The following is a 22,585-nucleotide window of genomic DNA, read 5'->3' as shown; positions in this document are numbered from 1 at the left end:
TGCTGATTGGAGTCACTCAAGTAAAGTTTAATGCTGATTGATTTGCTCATGGTTTAAAGGCTGATAAATTGTTCACATGGGGCCTAACAATTTTGATCTTAACTGTCACTGCATGCTATCTTTCTTCTTTAGGGTGCGCTGAGAAGCTCTACCAGTCAATTCATGAGAAGATCTTCACCCTGCCTGACATGTGTCTTATCTACCCAGCACATGACTACTTAGGTTTGCCAGCATGTTCCCATTCGTAGTAACCAGCACTGAATACCTCTTATATATCTCTTGTAGTAATAATTCAGCTTCTACAGTTTTATTGTGCTGGTAATTTCATAATATACAATACAATGATGCACAGATCAGGTTAACAGCAAATGTCACAGTCTGTTAAATGTTACAAATCATAATGCTGTGAGACAATTGTGCATACATGATTTGTAAATAGGTATTTTTAATGCATCCATTGTTTTCATTTGAACATTAAGGCCACACTTACTGCAGATGACCTGTTGGTCTGTGTTTGTCTTTGTGTATCAGGTCGAACTGCATCAACGGTTGGTGAGGAGCGCAAGTTTAACCCACGCTTGACCAAGAACCTGGAGGAGTTTGTGAACATCATGAACAACCTGAATCTCCCCAAGCCAAAGAAAATAGGTATCAGTACAGTCCAGTCAGCACAAATGCTCCGTTAGTTAATATAAATGCCAAACAATTTTCAACATCTGTCACCTCGTTGCTCAGATGAATGAAATTAGTTCCAGTTCTAATTTCTTTTATTTTTTCTTTGCAGATATTTCAGTACCTGCTAATCTGGTTTGTGGAGTATATGAAGTTTGAAATGTCCTGCAAAAAACACTATTCAGATTCACATTTACATGTGCTTTTACTGTGCTTTTGGAAAACAATCAGGTCTATTTTATAGTAAGAGATGAGCATTAGTAATGTGTACATGAGGAAAACAAAAACACCAAAAGACCTTTTTGTGTTTGAATTCAATTTTAATGTAATTTTTGTTTTACTCTTTATACTGCTGTTTTATTATGAAATACATAACACACAAAAATAGAGTTCTGTTAGGGATGTTCCGTTCAAAGCTTGGTTTAATATCTTTGTATGCTGTCATGCTGAACAGCGGCATTGAGTTAAGGGTCAAGTCACTATTGTGACAATTAAAATAATGTCATGGCCACGAATCTGTGTTCTCTACTCTCATCTGTTCCTCTTGAGTACCTACTATGAGTCTCTTTAATGGCTTTTACTGGGGATGCTCAGCTGATCAGAGGCTGTGGCAGAACACATTTCCAGCAGGGCAGACAGAACCTTTTATATTTTTTTGATGATCAAATACCCAATTTTTCTGCAATTTAATTTCCTAAGTCACTGGCCTGAACCGAAGGCTTTTTGGTTATGTGAACACAAGAGGGCAGTATTGGAGTGATTGTTACTTAGATTTGACTAAACTGTGCAAAATGCTGTCTTTCTGTTTCAGTCTGCACTAAGAGGCTTCACCAGTCAGTTCAGATGCTGCTTTGTCGACTCAGAACATGACTAACACGTTTAAGTTGGCTGAAAATACATCTGGATAACTATAAAATAAGGTGCAACAGAGGAAAACTGACGTCACAAATCAAATCTAACACATCACAACAGAATAATCTGGAATCCTATATTATATTATACTAATAGAGCAATATTGGTGAATACTGAAGCATCATTAGGTACAGATACAGTAGGTAACAAAGTGTGCTACTCCATAGGAGGCAACAGAGATAACAAATCAACAGGTGCCAGGTGCAATGTACTTTTTTCGTCTTCAACTGCACATGGCCTTTCCAGTGATTCCAGACGCCTTTAGCTACACACACACACACACACACACCTTTTTGCATAGCCAGACAATAAAATGACACTATTTGCATTCAGAATCACGGTAGGTCAAAGCTCTACTGGAAAAGTTACAGACTTATTATTCTGCTTGATTTCTAATAGACTTGTGTGTCAGTTATGAGTATTAATACCTCAATAAAATACTAAGTATTGATACAAATCTGCTTCTGGATTTCTAGATATCCTGTACGTGCTGTTCTCAGCTGGCATTTACCTTCTCATTGGCCAGTAGGACAGGTTTGTTTGGGAGTGTCAGCCTCTGACTCAACCACATGTCTCTGCCACAGAGACCTGCACATGTGATAATAAGCTGTAGGATATTGTCGTGCCGATCAGAAGCTTTTAGGGGCAGTACAAAATGTTTTTATTGAGCTGATGTGAATGGAATCGAACTATTCATCATGATTTTGTTCCTTTTGCCCAGATTAAAAGAAGCACTGATTTACTGTTCAATGGAGGTTCGACTTAACCTGTCAAACTTCAGAATAATGCTGTGGCTGTGGAAAGTGTTTCTAAAGTCTGATAACGTCATCATCAATTTCAGATTAGCTTTATAACACAAACCAGTGTTACAAACTGGTGGTGTGAAATTTAAAGGACATGGACAAAAGATTCATTTCAGTATGGGAAATGGAGGATGCAGCATTTTGGGTGGACTATTCCTTTAACTTTACTACTACTACAGTATGATATTAAAAAGTAAACCAAAGCACTTCTGTACTTCCTGTAGTAATGATCAGAGAGGATTTTCCATCACAACAATAACTGTAAACTTAGAGGTAGAGACACTGGTGTAATGAAGCACATTGAATATCAACCATGATGTGATGAATTTACAAGTCTGTTCCATTTAGTCACAGATTTCAGCACTGCGATCTCAAAAGTTATGTTAAGTTAGATTGAAAATGAGTTTATCTCAGGAAGGGATACTGATTTTTAGATTTGGGACAAAGTGCATTGTTTATAGATAGATATTCAGTATCTGTAGAAACCCTAAGACAAGGTATTGGGATGTTAAGAGTTGGATTAATAACAGACTTGATACAGAGTGTAATGTCTCTCATCATATGAACATCATGGATATTTTAGTTGTGAAATGCATGTGAGCCTTTAAACTCCTTAACAACTGCAAAGAACAATGTGTAGGAGAAAACATCATCTGTGTGCGGGTGCTGGCTGGTCACATGCAAACTAATACGTTTAGCCAACAGCCATTTACCAGCTGTCTCTGTCAGCTCCTGAGACAAACAGCATTATTGGACAGCCTCTCGGCCTCACCTAGTGTCCTCACTGACAGACACCTGCATTGTTTTCCATTGAAAACACGAGGTGTGTGTGAACCATGGCTTGTCGCCATCACACCGAAGATATGTTGCCTCAGTGGTAAAACGAAGGTGCCAGCTGTCCTTTCATCCAGTCTGCGTCGCCCATCTGCCAGCGCTCTTTCAGTCTATCTCCCTCTCAGCCCACCTACAGTACACGGCACCACCATGAACTTGCTGCCCATTCTCTCTCACACCGGCCACATGTCACTGGAAAGAATCTATTACACTATCAGCTCATTCACAAAGAGCTGTAAAGAGGCCAGGGAGGGTGGTGAAGTGAACAGGGAGGAGGCCTTAAAGAAAACTCTCCTATGGGGACTTGAAGTGTGCTAGGAATGTTTTATTTCTCCTACTATGTCAATAACAAGAGAGCTTAGTACTCTTAAATCTCTTAAACTACCATCAATAATCCTACTTCCACAGGAGTTTACCCTGCTGCAGTACTCAGTGGTAAGTTTACCATGACTGTGTAATACTTTACGGTATTTTAATCACTGTAGGAAGTGACAGTGTGTTTGTGCTACTAAAATACTTGATTGTACATACTCATGTGACTCACGCTGCCTTTATGGTCATAGATTATCCTACAGTACACTATGTTAGCACTCTTTAAGGAGTTTGGGTGATGTCTGTTGCTGTCATTGTGATTTTCCTTTTAGTTTTTCTTGTTCTGCAAAAACAAAAGGTGTCAGTGTTAAGGTTCTCAAAACAAAACAAAACGAAAAAAATCCAGGTCAGCTTGCCACTGAAGAGCCTTTCATCTGCACAGATCGACCTGCAAACAGTTATTTGTTTCCACGTAAAAACGAACGACAAGTGAAATGTGGTCTTACTGCATCTTCAGGATGGTTTGGGCATGCAGAAACTGTGTTTGACAGACAACTCTGACGCACCTCTTAGCTTTGTGACAAATTACACCAATTATTCTTATTAAAGCACTGTTCATATCATCCAATCTAAAACTGTGGTGTTAGAAAAGCTCTTTTGTGTAAATCTGCATCTGGGATGCTTCAGAAAAGACACTGCACCTGATGTTCTGAAGGGTTCATTTACCTAAGAGAGTTTCAGCCTTTCGAGCACAAGGCACAAGTGCAGATGATCCCCATGTCTTGTTAAATTTGGCCTAAACATGCACAGGGGCATCATAAAAATAGGGACATCTCCACGGAGAGTTTTAAAAAACCCCTTCAGGTTTGTTTTCCTATTGACATGGAGAAAAGTGGACCCAATAACTACATCTGTAGTGTGCTCCCTCTACTGCATAAGGATCAAATTACTTCTTGCTTTTCTAAAAATGTTTCGACTGACCCCCCAAAGCTCCCCTACTCTATTTGACCTTATATTTAGTTGACAATTTAGGAAGCTGTCATTAAAAGTATTTAAATAGCCTAACCTTTTGGTTCAGAGCTCACTGGCTGTGCGCCTGGATGACTGTTCAGTCCAGTGGCTCCTCAGTGAAAAAGCTCTGTCAGCTCCCAGAATAGAAATCTCATTTGGACTCTGGCTGTTGTGTGTAACTGTACAGAAACCTGTGCTGAGGGTTGTTTGGAGTAAGTGGACGTCATATTTGGGATCTAGATCGACCTTTCACGTATGCACTGGCGCACACAGCCCTCTTGGTTACGCGGTGTCCGCCTCCGTCGCCGCGCGCCTCCGCACGCTTTCAGTTCAATATCACCTGTTGACGACGAGCTGCTCGTTTCTCTGTGAGAGACTGAGTCCAACCAGGCAGAGAGGGAGAGACCCATAACCCAGCCGTCAGCTGATGAGGCTGTAACTTTGGTCGAGCCTGACTTGTGTGAAAATGAAAGTGCTTTTTAGAAAAGTTCTCTGAAGTGACGCTGCGTGTTTCCCCCTCGTCCGGCTTTACCAGTCGTCTCATTATGAACTGAAGCAGCCACAGCTCGTCTCCTGAAGGCTGCAACACGTTTTTCCAGGTAAGAGTTGACTTTATTTCATGCTTTACTTCGCTTCCTTTGTGTTTGTCAGCAGCTCCGTTGAGCCTGCTGCCTCCAAACACAAGTTCCTGTTGAGAACAGAGAGGCGAACAAACAGCTTCCCACACAGGACGCGCTGTGAATGTGTTCAAATGGAGGCTCTCAGTGTGTGTGGAGCTTTTAAATGAGGGGATAGAAACAAGACTGTGTCACATCTACTATCAAATGCTTCTGCAGTTAGAAGAAAAGAGGAATTAAAGCTGCTTCCTTATGTTGAATGAACTGACAAAGTAAAAGTTGCTTGAGAGAAAGTTTGTGAAGCAGCCATAGTTCATTGATTTGATGATGTTTCATCCACCCTCTGGCCTTATCTGTAAAACTATTTAACCATCTGAGAGTTAAACGTCTCTTTCTTACTCCAACTTTTGCCCCCTGATAATAAACTGTGTTTACAGTGACCCTGGATATCTCCCCTTTTATCCCTCCATCAGTACATACAGGGTAAACACAGTGGGTGGGGGTGTAGATGATGGAGGGCTGTGAGGAGAGATTTGTCCTGGATCTGGAGAGTTTGACGTCTGGGGAGTTCTGCCTTTTAGTTACGCTGTCTCATGCACACATCTTGTTTTAACCGACACTGGCCAAATCAGCGTCTGAGCTCGGTGTCTGTGTCCCAGGCTGTTATTAATGGATCACTGTCTTGCATCACGGTTCCCAGAGATTTACTCAGGCCAAAGGAATCTCTGTGAGAGCCGCTCGGAGGAGTTACAGTAGTCTGATGCTCCTCTACGGTGGCCAGTAGGTGCAAAACACACTGACGTTTCAGAAAGCAGAACAACAAAAGAGAAAACACAGCGATGTTATGTTTTGTGAAGTACTATTGTTTTCCCAGTTCTACTTTTAACAGTTTGACTTGCCAATAAGAAAATGATTTACATATTAATATTTTAGTGGGAATGCATTTTTATTATTTTTGGAATCAAACCTGACATTTGTTTTGCAACTGCAGAAACCAGTATATCTGCCTGCTCGGCACTGAATATCTCCAGAGCCTTGATCTGAACACGTTTGATATTCAATTCTGTGGGACTGATGCCAGGACCTGAAATGTACAACTGATGATTGATGACTAGGTGATTTTTTATTTTTTATTTTTGAAAGCTCTTGTTTGCATAAAGCCGTCTTTGTAGTGAGTGCAAAACATTTGACAGTGTGACAGCAGCTTATCATTTAATTTTCCACAGGAGTGTAGTGAAATGCATCACGAAACAACAGAAAAGGCTCAAAAATGCAGCTCCCGCTACCTCTAATGTGTTCGTTTATAGTGTTACTAGTCAGCTTCATTGTTAGTAAGGTCATTTAGTATAGAATCCATACCTAGACAGTAGTTTTTATATAGAGCATATTGCTCTGCGTGTGTCAGGCCCGATTTGTCTCTTAGTCCTACAGTGACAGCTGGTTCATGGCCAAACCTCTGTCTTCTCACCTGCTCTTCCTGTTCAACATGAGCTGCGATGACAGATTCCTGCTCCTCGGCACGGAGCCAGCCGGTCCACATTCAGCAGGTCTGTTAGTCCACAGTATTTAAACTGTCAGATGATGGTCTGCTCTTTGCTTAATGTAAGGACAGGTCCATAAAAATGTGTGGCTTGACTAAATCTTTGCATTCATTGATAGAAACCAATGAGTGCAGTATAGCACAAAGGATTCATCCAACCAAACTTCATTCTTATAGCATGAGAGTAAGACTCATTTCCTTTTCTATCTTCAATTAGGGCCTAAATGTACCACAGCCAGGGCAGAGAAGTGGCAAAAAGAAGGACTTCTGATTATTCACTTTGACTGTAAAAGGAGGAAAAGTACTTAGGTTTTCTGGAAACACTGTCAGCATAAGATGCTGATGTGATGATGTCAGGCCTGCTATTGATCACAGAGTTTAAAAGCCTGGAGATTTGGTCTGTGTGCCCGAAGCCACAGCCTGTAATTATGTTCAATAAAAAGAATATTTGGCTTGTCCTACTAATTCACAAGGCGTAATAGTCTGTTTTGGTCTCTGCAGATGAGTTTCAGCAGTGAAAGAAATAAATGTCACATCTGGACTGGACGTGCCCTTCTGGTCTGTGTCATGCCACTGTGCCAAATTTAATGCAGCACTTGTACAGACGCAGATTAAGGTCACAGTGAATGTACACTGTAGAGAGCATGACTTAGTAAACAATCCTCCAAAAATATTCGAGCCTGCAAACTTAAGATGACGGTGAGTGAAACCTCAAGTTGATCAGCTTTTGGTTCTCGCAAAATGTTTTTAGCTGCAGTACTTAGTACACAGCTCGGTGAGTACACTGACTGTACTCCTGCCCAGGTCTGCAGAATAATTTGTCATTGTTGCTGCCCCCCCTGTCACAGTACAGTTGTGCACATGTTCCCCAGCCAAGGGCCTTTGCTTTGAATGAGCACTGATAGGCTGTTATCAGCATTCAGTCCCACTCAGAGCATACCACCATCTGACTCTTTTGTCCTGTATGTAGCTGTTGTGCTGTTGACTTTATGGTTTTGTGTACTTAATGCTTAGCCTCACTTTTCCTTTTAGCGCCTCACCGGTTTGGGGTCCTGACAGGGACGAGTTCGTTTCACAATGCAGCTGTGTGTTTTTTCCACCGTTAGGGAGCCACATGGTCGACTCTTTCCATGGTTCAGGAACGGATTAGTCAAACTTTAAATGTCCAGGATTTAGAATGTGCTGTGTTGCTCTGGCGGGAGCTTCTTCATGTTGTCATCAGGGTTATTTCATATTTCATATTCATCAGTGCTGCCAGTATTGAATTATACTGTGCACATGCAAAAAAAGGTTATGACTGTAGCTGTGTGCGTCTTAAGAAGAGGCAGCTGACATCTGATAAATGTCCTAAAGTGATGTTATAGCTGTTAAGTCTGTGTTGGTCGGACCTAAAGACTACAAGCTTATAAAGGAAAAAAACGTAGGACTGTGGATTTGGAAAGAAATGAGTTTATTAGAGTTCTGCAGCCAACAATTCCTCACAATAGCAGCTCATGCTGACATTAGCTGCTGCTAATATAACTGTCTGCAGGCAAGATGCATTGTGGCAAATATTTTAATATAATATTATGAGTCTGGCAGCACTATAGGAGTGCAACATTCACACAACAACAACACAGCTGTGTTGTTGGAGATGCATAACTCTCACACTGGTCTGATTGTGTGCATGCACTTCACAGTGTGTGTGTAGCTGTTGTACAGTGAGTCAGCTGTTGCCGGTGGTCTGGGGTTGATAATTAGCACTGCAGACTGATACAAAGTCCTGAAGCCTTCTAGGATCAGTTTGAGAGTTATACTCTAGCTTGTGTTACCTCTGGGTAGTCATTACGTAAAACACACACACACCCACGTGCAAACACATGCACCCTTGATGCTGAACTCTGTTTCTTTCTGCTATCTTCGTCGCCTGTCCGCACCCACCCCTCCTTCAATCAAGTCCAATTATATTGGGTACAAAACTGTGTTTAGTTCTTTGATCTAACTCTCAGGGTGAATTTCTCTTCTTCCTTTTTCCTTTTTCTGCATCTGCTGATTTCGATTTTTAAATCCATAACTGATTCTCTTCCTAGCGTCTCGCGCTCTTGCTTTGTCGGTGAACTGTATTTATTTGTTGCTTTTCACAGACCACTGTGTTTACACGGGGTCTGGACTTTAGTCCTGAATGTCCCCCTCCCTCGTCTCTGTGGTGTTGATAGTGTATCTGAGTGGACTTTAGTTAGAGGCCACATAACAAACTCTTGCACTGATCGTTTGGATACAGTGATAATGTAATTCAGAGTGAAGCAGTGCGAGCGCCACACTATGAAATATTAGCACAAATGATCAATTTAGTGAAGGAGTTTAATATTTTCTGAGATATATTTAGGTGCATTGACTTCTTCTCTACAGACATTTGATGCATTAAAACAGATTTTATCCCAGCATAACATTAAATGACACTTCATTATGCAGTAAACCTATATGGCACCTGACTGGTTAGTGTTATTTACACAGTGTTTACTGTTTTTGAGATGATCTTCTCCAGCATTTACACTGATATCACGACATGCTGATGATAAACTGGTGCCTTAGACTGAAAGTAGTTTTATTATGAGTTTTCACTCATTTGTAAAGTGGTTTTACTTGCATTACTCTGTATGAATGGTGCTATGCAAACAAAATGTGATTGATGTGATAGTTCTGCTGCATATGACTCACCTCTTTACCCCGTGCTATTTCTCCATGGAATTTAAGCGTTATTTTTGTAGTAACTTCATCTACCATCATATACTCTTACCTTAGAAACCTTGAGAAGTTGTGTGAGTCATGGTGCAATAATGAGTTTTTCTTTCCTGTTTATTGTCTCATCAGTACGATTTATACTTCGAGTGGGCGATGGTTGTGTCATTCCTGAACATGCAATTTCAGTTTTATTCTTTTCTTGAACACTTTGTCCTGGTTGTCAATGAAATCTAGTTCATTCAGTTCTTATTTCATAGGTGCACATTGAACTTTTTAGTTTGAACTTGTTATATTTATATCGATCTCGGACCAGTTGAGATCGTTACACAGTCATATTCTACATCCGTGAACACATCTGTAAAGTTGCACTTTGAACATTTAGTGTGTCACTGGAAACTAGAGACTGTCCTTTGACATTTTACACTCCACTTCCTGCCCCTCTGTCTGTTTGCGTCTCCCACTCTCCTCTGTGTCTCTCTTGATGTCAGTATGCCAGTCGTTGTTTGGAAACCCTCGCTCGTATCTCGGCTGTATATTTATCTCTGTACTTCCACTTTGCCTGCATTCCCCGCAGCCTAATAAGGTCTGGGTGGACAGAGAGAGAGACAGAGAGAGAGAGAGACAGAGAGAGGGCATATAGAGGAGGATGGTGGGAAAAAGCTGGAATCAAAAGTATTTTCCCACAAATTGGTTTTGGTCTGTTCACATATGTGTTTCTGCTGGCATGTGCATAGAGAGTGACCACACAGATGACGGTGAAAGGACAAAGAATAAAGCTCCAGCACAATATAGCTCTTTAGGCTGACAGATTCTTAAATGCTGTGAAGCACTTTGATGTGAAAGAGTGCAAACACTATATACATGTGGGGATATTTGCTTGGGTCATGTACATGAATGTGACAGAACAAAAGTGAGACAACATAAAAGTACTTCAAAGACTGTTCTGATGTCTGTGGGCAATTTCTCATTCTAGTATTTAATTTATTGTTCTAATTCCACTTCTATCCTTTTTAAGCCTCCAACAGAAAAGACTATTATTTATCATGATTATGTCCACACGAGAGTCCTTCACTAAGAGAGAGACCCTGAAACACGACCACAAACCACCAGCCACATCCTGAATTCTCTGCTTCTCTTTCACGATTCTTGCTTCTGCTTGTCTACGAAATGTTTTCCCCGTCAAACGCTGGTTTCTGGAAACCAGTGGGGATTTCTGTGTTGTAGAGTGATTATGTAGTATTACTCAGCTGTGATCTCCTCTCTGTGAACGGTCACCTGATCCTTCACACGCCTTCAACCGTGCAGCAGATTAGATTACCACAACACTCTCTAAAGTCAGTCAGACCCCCTCCACCCCCACCCCCACCCCTCACTCAGTACCTCTCATTAACTACCTCTTATTTTTTGGCCTTTAGAAATGCCCCAACATAACATGGAGAGCTCCAGGAGTCGGTGGCAGCAGGGGTTCCAGTCACCGTGGATCACCAGAGTGGCTGGAGGTCACAGTCCCACCTCCTCTGGGGCGGAGTCGGATACAGAGAGCAGCAGCACGGACAGTGAGAAGGTAACTGAGTGAGATGAAGCTGTTGATGCTGAAGCTCTTTCATGTGAAATGTCGTGGTGGTTGAACCTGCTCCTGCATGAAAGAAGAAGGAAGTATCTTCTTGCATGCAGTTTAACCGATGAATCATCCCACATTTCCAGACTAAACAGTTTACTGCTTTAAAGCTTGCATGTGATCTGTTTGCCTACTTTTTTCAGCCCTGCATTAAAAAACTGGAGGTGAGCTCACTGAGGTTCCTGACATCGCCTTCAATGCTCCAACAGCGAATCACAGAGATTGACCAGCAGAAGGAGGAACTGAAGATTGAGGTGAGAAGATGCAAGTTGTTGGTTACTGAGTGGCACAAACATAACTTATTAAGTTTGTTTGCATAAACAATAATTCAATATCTCACTCAGTGTTCTCTCTCATCACAGATTTAATTTGCCTCTCTGTAATGAATTATAAAATATTAAACACAGCCTACATGAGGGCACCTTTAAATGGTTTAAATATTTAAGGATTTTCATTCACTGACTCTCTCAACAAATAAACATCTGTGATTGTCTGATCTGCTGAAGTCTGCATTTTTAAAATCTGCACAGCTTTTCCATGGTCACAGTGAAAGAATGCTCGAGCTCTGGTCACTGTGATTCAGCTCAGTGGTGTCTCCTGTTCTTTTTAGCTACAGCTGGAGATCGCTCTGCTGCAGGGTGAGCTGCAGACAGAGAAGAACCAGCTGCACAGACACACACAGAAGCTGCAGGCTCTACAGCAGGAGGCCAGACAAAGAGAGACGCACAAGCACACAGACAGGCGAAAGGTAAGAGTGTCACAGAGCATTTTATTTAATCCTTTCTTACAGGAGCTGTTTTTCAGTAGAGGTTTTATGCCATCATAATTCATGACCAATTGAATTTATTTCTTATAGAAAGTGAAAGCTAATATTTGCTGATTGCTAAATGGCTTAGTGTAGGGATTGACAATGACAACAGAAAAATTAGTTTAAGGGATTCCACAGAACTGTGTGCTCTCTGTAATGGTCCACTAACATCAACACAAGATCCTTTTAATGATAAGCCAGTTCCCATGAAATGATTCTTGCATGTTGAAAGCCTCAGTACAGAGCAGTTTGAAGTTGAACGCCTGCAGTTATCCTGAACAAACTCCATAAACACTGTTGTGAAATAGATCGTTTTTTTTTTTCCTCTTTTGAAATAGTTTTTGTCTTGTTTTTGGTCATTAAAGTTTTCTCACCTTGTCTGTTACAGCAGGAGCGAGAGAGTCTGGAAAAGGAGAGACGCAGGGTGGAGGAGCTGAAGAAGAAGTGTGCGGAGAAGGAGAAACTGATCCCCAGTCAGCCAGAGAGCCAGAGAGAACAGCTAACACTGCAGCTGCAGCAGGTGAGAGACTGATTTCTATACAATACCTAACATTTTTAGAAGTGTGGCATGGAGTTTGGTTTGGTTTGGTCCAATATTGCAAACAGTGTCTGCATTAAACACAGACACACTGGCAACACAATGGATCAGTGCAACCGTTGCATGACAGATATGTTTCCCAGTAAGACGATGTCCTACACAGACATTTAATAATGCTCATGTCTATCTGGCAGCTACCCAAATGAAACACAAAACTGCAACTGATACTGGCTGTTTTGGCACATGACAGTGTGTTGACATCAGCGCCGACTCCTGTTCAACCTGATGTGTCAGTGTGTGAGATGTTTTTACACATAAAGTGGGTATTGTCCCCTGTGAATGTGACCGAACAAGATGGGACATTGCTCCGTTTTTAAATCAGTATTTAGTTACAGGTTTGGTGAGGTGCAGCAGCAGCTTGTTATTGTATGTTGTGACAAGTCTACTTATTTAGAAAGAGCTTTTTGAAACTGGTTTGGTGCAAACGTATAGACATACACAAACAAAGGACTTGAGCATAAATTGCACAAGAACAAGAGAGCAGGCATTCTTCCTATGAGGCAATGAGCCGCCAGGGGTTTTTTACTCACCTGCACAGTTTTTACCTACTGAACAGTGGATTATTCTGTTTCATCGACCTTATTGAAACCACTCTTCATTTTCAGTAAGGACTGAGGCATTGAAACCAGTGCTACAACGCAAAACACGTTCAAATATTTTTACTTATACATACGTTCTATTTCATCCTAAACTTAACATTCAGATCTTGAGGTTACATTTGCATATTGACGCACACACTCTTTCATCAACTATGAAAGTAACGAAATCTGGAGAGATTTTATATATTTATGTTTTGGTGAAAATAATTAACTTTGCATTAATACTATTCACTGAGTAAATAAGAGTCAACCTCTAATTTTCCGTTGTCCAACGCAGGAGAAAGAGGCGATGGAAGCGGCGGTTCGGGCTTTTGAAGACTGGGAGTTTCGTGTCCTGGAGCAAGAGAGCGGCATCGATGAGGAAGACGAGAGCGTGTCAGACAAAGACATTGGAAAGGATGACAGAGACATGGAGAGGGAAATCTCTTGTCAGCAGCATGTGGTCAACACAGCACAGGTAAACGTGTCTTAGACTGGTATAGTTTTCAGAGAATTTCACAGCTGCTCTCTGACGTGTTATACAGGTTTGCAGCTTATCTCTGTCTCTGTGTCGGTGTCAGCATGTCACTGTTTACCCTCACTGGCTGATGTGGGATTAACCTTCACTCAGACTTCCTGTCACAGTTATGTGATGTGTACAGAGCAGGTGGCCAAAATAACAGATACACCTCATAATCTAATCCAACACAATGTCCTCACTAAAAATCTAGTTTTAATCTAGAAGTTTTAGTTTTCAAACTGTGTCCATGTTTAAATAGATTGGGGTTGTTGGGTTTTCTATATAACTCTGTATACACTTAGTTTTTAACCTTACACTGTAAAGTGCCTTGAGATTACTTCTGTTGTGATTTGGCGCTATACAAATAAAATTAAATAAAATTTCATTAAAATATTTCACTTTTATCTTTTAGTGATGTAGGAATAATAGTATTACGATATTTATAACACACGTCAACCTTTACTCCTACAGTCTTTATTGATTATCTTGCTTCATGAAATGTAATATGTTCATGACTCAAGAATAAGACGCAGCATCCGAGCACAGATCCAATGGAAACTTTTACTCAAGCTAAAGTTTCTGCTTTTCTTTCTGGACCTTTTTGAAGCTGCAGTTGGTTGAAATGTGTTTTCTCTTCTCTTCAGAGTTGAAAGAGCCAAAGCAAAATGGATAAATCTTGCTCAGACATTTTGTGGTTTTGCATTTTACAAACAGTTGTTTACTCATTGTACATTAAATATAAAATACTACACTGGGTGAATAGTGGGGATGGGGTGTACACATGTGCACAGTCTCCTTTCCTCACAGTTCATGGTTGTCATTACATGTTAAGGCTTGTGCTCTTTCCTGTCCCTCTATCAGTCGGTGACACATGCATGAACTCTTTACCTCACACTCACCAGCGTCACCCTGACACTGTCACAAGACTCTGTGCAGCGAGATCAATTATATCAGAGGCCTCAGTGAGAGAGAGGGAGCTTGTAGAGAAAGATGGAACAACAGGGGGAAGATGGAAAGATGGAAGACATGAGAGGATTTGGAAGATTGTGGAGCAGGGCTACACAGTCTTGGCTATAAAGACAGATTCATATTGTAAATGAAATACAGTAACGTATTGCACCTGAGTCACCTGGTTTATCTCTACTATGTTCTCACTGTAAGTTTAAACTCTTTGGGAACAGATGATGATTCTGTGCAACAAACAGATGTTCCACGTTTGATTAGATTCAACAGGCTCTCTAAATTTAAACAATGCACTGTAGCATCAAACTCTATATGATTTATTTTGGAAAATAGTCATTTCAAACAATTGGAGGAGGCCTAGAATATGTTGCCACGTATGTGATAAATCTAATTAATTTATAACTTCAATGAGGTTCCAAGACATGTTGCTGCTGTGTGCTTGTGATTTATTGACATGCAGATACTATTTTAAATTTCTAATTCAGTGACTTAACTTTAAAAACAAGTGCATAAACACATGTTAACAATAACAGTGCTATTTACTGTATGTGACCATTTTTTACATGCTCATTGCAACATTTATAATTCAAGTCATATTTACTGTGCAAGTCCAGAGTAACTAGGTGCTTAAGTTTGGATTTTGTGGAGGGGGATGCATAAATTTTATGTCTATAAAATATTTCTTTGCCAGCATTCATATTTTACAGTCTAAATAGCATTGCTGACATGCTGGTGTTTTGCAGGCACACTGTTCAATGTTCAGTGTTAGTTTAGCATAGTAACCTGTGTGTGCTGTTAGGTTTACAGGTATTTGGCCAGAATCCAAAATGTTTAGCATGATGACAGTGCTAATTAAAATTCAGATGATCACAAAAGGTTTTACAGTTCACCCTGCAGGGAACATGAATGTGTGGACCACATGTTAAGGTAATTAGTAGTTATGTAAACCACAATGTCAATCTTAAGCTGAAGCCAAAATGCTGCATTTACATTAATTAGATAGAGCAGTGCTCTGGGACTGTGTACCCTCGCCCAAAGTATCATAACAAAAGTGGCTAAAATATTGTACTATACCAATTTGGAACAACTAAGAGACATCGTATGCTGAAGACGTGGGCAGTGATGATTCTTATGTATAACGAGTCCACGTTCGTCTTTGGCTGCATGTTAACAAAATCTGTTAACATGTGATTTCTGTTTATTTTCTCACATAGAAGTCCTCAAAATTGGCTTTTTCATTCATGTCAGATTCCTCAGGATCCATGTGATTATAGACAAAAGAGCCATGGTGAAAATAATATGGGATTGTTCCCCAATTAGCCGGAGTATGCAAGAGGAGGACTGCAGAGATGAAGAGAGGAATTGTGTGACAGAGGTGGTAGTTGACTCAGCTGCACTGTGGCCTTGCTGCGGATGACAGCTCGTCTCTAAACCCTCTGTCAGTCTGTCACTATATAATGTTTGCTGTCTTAACCTGCTGATTTAATATCAGTCCATCACTTCTTTGAGTCGCACTTTCAGCCATGCTATCATGTGTCTCTCTCGTGCCTCTCATTAACTTGCAAAATGGATGTTTGATTTGCATTGTGTCTCGGCTGAAGAGATTCGCTTCACTAAAGGCTCCGCGGCACACAGCACACATGTCGTCGCATCGGGGATGTTTGCCCAGTATTACAGCATCATGAAAAGATTAAGTAAACTGAGGCCAGCCAGCTGAATCATCCACTGCACATGACACTTGTTTTTAGGAAAGGAAACCATATGGCAGTCCGCACTGATGGAAATTATGTGTTGAATTTTCAGGAGAGAGTCCAGCAGCTAGAGAGACAGCTGAAGGAGATGGAGAAGGAGAAGGAGAGAGAGCTGAACGCCTTGAGGAAAGAGAAGAGAGAACTCATCCACACAAATCAAACAGTAAGATGGATTGAAAATAGTGGGGGCTGGATCCAGTTACTGCTGTGATTTAATACCAAACTGTAATATTTTTTATCAGACGATATCTGTTCTGTCCAGCACATCTGACATATTTTATTGTGACAGTTTTTTACTTTTACTATGACCACAACCACTCTTATATTCTATGTAATGTCGTGTGGGAATGAGAGCTTATCATATAGGGAGTAGTGATAAGTAAGGGGCAGCTAAACCTTTTTATAGGCAGGGCTGATAGGCTTTACAAACTACAAAACGGCATTCATAAAATACATTTTTATTGTTGTCTGTTGTAGTTAATCAAACCTAGACTTCTAGTATTATTAGAGGATGATGGATGATTTCAGACATAGCCTTAGATTTCTAAGCTTAAAAACCTAATGTATCTGTTTCCTTTTTCACTGGGCTTCAGTTCAGTTTTCATCAGAAACATCCAGTGACTGAAATTTTGGCTTAAATTTTGAGACAAGCCCAAACCAGCATGTGTTATCAATGTTTTACTGTGAATACTGTTCCAACGTATGTGATTTACTCAGTCACTAATTAAAAATGTGCAGTGTATTTTATCACAGAGCCAGTGGTTTGCCTTTGATCACCAATTAAAATGAGGAGGAGACGAGATGTGGGCGAGGAAAAAAGTAAATCAGATAGGGAGCGAGTCAGGAAGAGAAAGAGAGAGAGGGAGAGAGAGAGAGGGAGTTCAACAGACTCTGCAGGGAGGGAGGGAGGGAGAGAGGGAGGGAGGAGTAAGCAATGCAAAGGAGGGTGCCGCATGTGTGAACGTGTGCGCACATGTGCATGTGTGAATGTGTGAGAGGGAGAGAAGGCAGGCTGCGAGAAGTTTCCCATCTTCACACCGTGCGGTAAGATACAAAAAAAAATATACACTCTTTATGATCTGTATGTGTGACGGGGATTCAAACTGTGTTAGTCAGAAAATATTTAGTTGTTTGATTAAATGGGAGAACACGGACGGCTAGAGGGAGGGTAGGAGGGAATGTCAGTGCAGAGGAGGAGAGGGGACCAGACAACATGACTGCAGTGTGACTACAGGATGTGCTGCTTCTGACACATGTGTCGTGACCTTTTAAGTGAAGCTTGTTGTGTCTGAAAATGAACTCTACAGCAGACACTTCTGGAAAACTGAATCTGAGGTTTCAGTCTTTGATATCTACGAAATCCTGAAGAAAACTGAAAATAAAAGCTTTTAAATCTCCTCACATTGCCTGTGGGTATGTGCTGGAGTGGAGCAGTGAAAGAGGCAGACAAGGGTTAAACACCGGACTGCATGTGGCGACTGAATTGCTCATGTGTTTGTGAGTCAAGCAGGGAGGGAGGGTTGGAGGGCAAGATGATGAGGAGATGATTATTATTTAACTCATTGCAATCCCTGCTGGAAGTGGAGTTTCCATTCTCAGCCAGATGTGGTATGTCTGATGCAGCAGCTGCCATCAGTCACTGTGTTTGTTATCTTCTCTGCTGCTCCAATTGGAATAAACTGTTAGTGTTTGTGCCATACAGACCCAGTTTTTATCCTAGATAAAGTTTTACAGTAAATTTAATCTGGTTCTGCAGGTTCTCAAAGAGATAAACCCACTCGCTGATTGGTCGAGCATCACTGGTTCTGCCCCCTGCATGATGTCACTCTCACCTCTGACTGTTCACAAGCCTCCTCAGGTACTGTATGGATAAAATAATTATTCATTTATTTGTAATTATTGTCTTCATAAATCAATCTGCTGCACATAGATATATAAAAACCATCATAAACAGGCTGGGACATTTTTATTTTCCATTTGTTAGTGATACACACTCTTCTTTTGCAGGACCCGTCCAAAGAATCCACCACTTTGCACAGAAGACGGAGTTCACATCGCAACAACAAACTCAACGACAGACCCGTGTCGGTACAGGGTGAGCCACCACCAGTCCCCTTTTTCTCCTTTCTATTGTGCATCTGATTGCTTAAGCTGAGATCACTGTGAAATAGGAACAATAAACACTTGCTCGCTGCACTCATGTCCTCATTTTGTCTGTTTGTTTAGTTCCCTCCCTTTTAGTCAAATCAAAGGTGTGTCGGTAAAGTAGGTAAGTTGTTATTACGTCGGTAGGAAGCAGGACTTACCTGTACAGACCGGATGAGAAAGAGTAGCAACCTGAAACTTAAGCCTAAAAACGAATTATACATTTTTCATTCACTCAGTTAATGTCAGAGTAGCCTGATCTCCAAGGTCCTGTCAAGACTTGCCAGGTCTGTCCTTCACCTTTCATCCACTTGCAGTAATCTCTTCCTGAATGCTGGAGTGGATTCGTAATCAAATGTGATTCATCACCTTGATACCAAGCCACTAGCAGGGATCCTCTCACATCTTATATAAAATTCTCCCTGCTGGCCAGCTCATAGTGTTCCTGCATGTCTTTCTCCATCTCCTCACTCTCTCAGGTTTGGTAAGGACACTTCCAGACAGTCAGACCCCGGAGGCATTCACGTCCCCCGTCCCCTCTCAAAGACTCAGCAATGGGCACAGCAGTGGGCACAGACTTGGGACCAGCAACGGTGGCGGGCTCCTCACTCCCTGCAATAGTACAACAAGCTCTCGTGCTGCCAGGTCAGTTACTTCACTGCTTGTCTGATGAAAGCATCTTTTAAGACCGAAATGAAATGAATATATACAACAATAGGAAGGATTTTTAGCCCACATCATCAGCATGGATACAAGAATAGTGACTCTCTTTTTAATAATAAACGTAACTGGTCTTCCTCTCACAGCCCGTGCCTGTTGGATCTTGTGGAAATTGAGAAGAAACTGAGGGAAGCTAAGGCAGAGAGGGAGAGACTCCTCAGAGAGAGGGTGAGTCACCTGCCGTGGGAAACACTAGCTGGCACCTCTAATCACCCGAAACACACTGCGTTAGGCACGGCTGTCTGACGGCTGACACCCACTCAGCTCACACATGATGGTCCAAGAAAACAGCAAGCAGATGTGTGGATGTTTGTAATGCGCGCTCGCAGCACTGGGAAATGCCAAGACTGCGAAATATGGAGCTCCATGATTTATGTGGAGTTTGAAACTGAAAGGGAGAAATGTTTGCATGTATGCGTATATCAGCCCTGAAGACAATCAAAACATATTTTGGACGATGGCTAACAATCTGCTATGATATGTGTGTGCTTCCAGGAAGAGCGACGACAGATGTTGCTGGAGGAGAGAAGAAAGGGAGAGCTCAACTCTCCCAAAACAGAACGTCCAGAGCGAGAGACCCCGCCAAGGCCAGATACGGAACTAAAGGAGGAACCGAAGGCTAGTTCTCCACCCCCAAACTCACCAGAGGTAGCCATGAAAAGACATACAGCAGTGGTAAATGCCTGAAAACATATGTTCTCAGATAGTGATTGCTTTTTAAATGAACACAACATATTAAGCAACCGATTGGTGGAACAGTATGTTTCTGTTTTTGTGTAAAAATCTTTAACCCTTATCAATAATAACTAATTATTTGTGAAGGATATAAGACATTTTAATTATTTAAAAACCACATTTAAACTCCATTTATCTCTTCAGCAGCGCAGCCTGCCTCTTTTCCTCTCTCCGAACTTTGACCTGCGGGCACATGTGGAGTCCATGGGTCATGGGGTGACCGGCTGCACGGACCTGCGGCTGACACCTCGACGCTGTGCAGGCTTCCTCACCAAACGAGGGGGGAGGGTCAAGACCTGGAAGAAGAGATGGTTCCTGTTTGACATGGACCACAGACGCCTAGCCTACTATACAGGTTAGACTGGCTGGAGTGGTGTTGTGTGCACATAATGACTCGTTTGCATGAGTGAAAGCCTTTTGTGTCACGCTAGGCCACTGAAATTAAAACAGGTGTGTTGTACAACAGTATTGCATCAGTAACATTATTTTCCAGCCTCCATCTTTCATTTATTTTGTTCCAAAAAAAAAAGATTTAAATTAAGATGTAGGTTAAAAGAGGAAGAAGACGAGTTAAGTGTCGTTACAGTTTTTCTACATTCCTTCTCTCTTTGTTGCAGACTGTGATGAGAGAAAGCTAAAGGGAGTCATCTACTTCCAGGCCATAGAAGAAGTTTACTACGACCATCTCCGAACAGCAACATCTGTGAGTTCTCATACAGTGCACAGAATAACGTCCATCACGGTCTATTAAGTGGTGCATCCGGCTGTGAGTCTGGAATCCTTAGAGAAATGATTTGATAAATGCAGTTTAAGCTGAACTTGAGTGTAGAAGCAGTTTGTCAAGCTGGAAGTCTTTTATTTGAGGTCCGTGTAATTGTCATCTATTCATAAATCAAACACAGTTATGGCACATAAACTGTTTGAGGAGTCAACTTTAATGTTTTCAACAGACATTTCGTGCCTCCTTAAATAAAAGCACCATGTCATCTCAACTAGAATGACCTTGGCATGTCTTATCTGTGTTTACTGGGGTCTATCTGCTCTAAAGTATTCTACTGGTTTGTGTTTTTTCTTTCTTTGAGTGGGTCATTTAGTTAGATTAGAAACCCAATAGATATGCAGAGGATTAAAAACACAAACAATGTCTTTTTAGGTAACGCTGCTATTGTTGAGTAAATCCCTATTTACTATCTGCTGGCAGGACTGAGGTACTGAAAAAGTGTCATGTGACACTCGAGGTTCAAATGACACCATGGGAAACCCTGTTACTTCAGTTCTGACTTCACTCAAGTGAATTAGCCAAATAATTTGTCTTTAGCAGAATTAATTGTGCACAAAATGTTTTTTGCACATTTTAACAAGAATCTAGTGATTTAGGTTTTAACATAAGTATCAGCATGAGATTTATGACATTTCTGGGCACTGAGTTTATTGAAATCTTGAACAAACTATTATGGAAAATCCTTCAGTCATGTCAAAAAGCTTCTTTTTCATCACCATAACTTATCGCTCTGTGTTTCTCTCCAGTCTCCGCGGCCCAGTCTGACGTTCTGTGTGAAGACATACGACCGTCTTTTCTTTCTGGTGGCTTCCAACGCAGTATCCATGCGGATTTGGATGGATGTCATTGTTACAGCAACAGACGAGCATAGCCGTTATTGACCTTTTTCCATATGTGACTGGAAAATTCTTGAGTGAAGCTACTGAGCAGACAATGCAACGAGTCACTTGTGGCTGTTTGAGGGGCTGGTTTGGCCGACATCCACATCAGGGGCTGATTCTGCACCTGGACTCGTGGATCTGAGGATGAAGTGCGTTAGACTCTGTGGTGCAGCGTTTTTTTTTTTTTTAGGTGCTGAGACGATGAAAGTAAAGACAACGGAGGAAACTGTTACTGAAAGAGGCTTCAGTGGTGACAGAGGTTCACTAGCTGCAAACCACAAATGCATCATCCTGCACACTGGGCGTCTGTTACTCGGAGGATTTACTCTTTGAGTTTGACCTCACCCTGCTGGTCACATACCAGCATTACAAGTGCACACTACAGCAACACACTACAACAACAGGGTCACAATATGAACCCAATTATAGAACAACCCAGCAATAAGTAAACTGTCAGAGAGCTGTTGAGGTTAAACACTGTGATCATTTACTTTATATCATCAGGTATCCTGTATCCTAGTTTTTAGTAAAGACATATTGTACATTACATTTTTGTAAATTAAGTTATAATTTTGAAATTTATATGGGTTTGATATCTAAATAAGTGTATACACTGATGTGAATGCACTATTAAATGGGTATTTGTACAAACTGATTTATTTGGGTCTCTGTTTTTTAACTTTATAACATTAAAATTGTCCAATTCAAATCTCTCTGTTCTTGTAGACTGATAATATGCAGTATTATCAGTCTTATGACGAAGACAACTTCTTTTACTAATTATTATCCATTGGTCAGGTAATAACTTGCTATTAATGCTTGTTTAGGCAATTATCTTTCACTTGTTACACTTTATTTAGGGAATTAGAGAGATAAACTTCCACCTTTTTTATTTTTTCTTGTTGACTAGCTTTTGTTGAATTGCGTTAGACAGATCTCAGACTGGCAGCTGTATTAGTTCAAGCTAAATAATTGAAAGTCACCACTACCAGAACATATGTGCATTCAATTCTACTTTATATGTCTACAGGATTATTTTACTAATACATAGGTAAATTGTAATGC

General features: G+C 41.0%; 2 protein-coding genes across 10 annotated transcripts in view; both read left to right on the top strand.

The window, feature by feature from the left end:
* LOC113169532 (persulfide dioxygenase ETHE1, mitochondrial-like) overlaps positions 1 to 1,422 on the top strand; it is a 32,254-nt gene extending 30,832 nt beyond the window's left edge. Inside the window, exons 5-7 of one of the 5 annotated variants that reach the window (XM_026371019.1) lie at positions 133 to 222; positions 532 to 648; positions 785 to 1,422. In XM_026371019.1, the coding sequence (XP_026226804.1) occupies positions 133 to 222; positions 532 to 648; positions 785 to 831 (254 nt within the window). In that variant the 3' untranslated portion in view covers positions 832 to 1,422. The remainder of the gene's footprint in view (positions 1 to 132; positions 223 to 531; positions 649 to 784) is intronic. The other 4 variants (XM_026371014.1, XM_026371015.1, XM_026371016.1 and 1 more) reach the window with 4 other exon arrangements.
* Positions 1,423 to 4,732: 3,310 nt separating this feature from the next.
* Positions 4,733 to 22,175, top strand: phldb3 (pleckstrin homology-like domain, family B, member 3). 5 transcript variants are annotated; one of them, XM_026371007.1, is made up of 15 exons: positions 4,733 to 5,143; positions 10,838 to 10,986; positions 11,184 to 11,294; positions 11,651 to 11,788; positions 12,237 to 12,368; positions 13,323 to 13,502; positions 16,311 to 16,421; positions 18,015 to 18,116; positions 18,266 to 18,353; positions 18,883 to 19,048; positions 19,210 to 19,291; positions 19,619 to 19,798; positions 20,006 to 20,213; positions 20,476 to 20,561; positions 21,386 to 22,175. In XM_026371007.1, exons 2-15 carry the CDS (start codon positions 10,840 to 10,842, stop codon positions 21,518 to 21,520), a joined length of 1,866 nt encoding a protein of 621 aa, XP_026226792.1. In that variant the 5' UTR covers positions 4,733 to 5,143; positions 10,838 to 10,839; the 3' UTR covers positions 21,521 to 22,175. The 5 variants fall into 5 exon arrangements, with proteins under 5 accessions (XP_026226792.1, XP_026226794.1, XP_026226789.1 ...); XM_026371009.1 differs by having other exon boundaries at positions 4,734 to 5,143; positions 19,619 to 19,771; XM_026371004.1 differs by having other exon boundaries at positions 4,735 to 5,143; positions 20,003 to 20,213.
* Positions 22,176 to 22,585: the final 410 nt, after the last annotated feature.

Source organism: Anabas testudineus, chromosome 16 (assembly GCF_900324465.2).
Source record: "Anabas testudineus chromosome 16, fAnaTes1.2, whole genome shotgun sequence".
Taxonomy (NCBI): Eukaryota; Metazoa; Chordata; class Actinopteri; order Anabantiformes; family Anabantidae; genus Anabas; species Anabas testudineus.
Note: the sequence above shows the minus strand (reverse complement) of the source record. Positions and strands in the feature narration are given on the sequence as shown.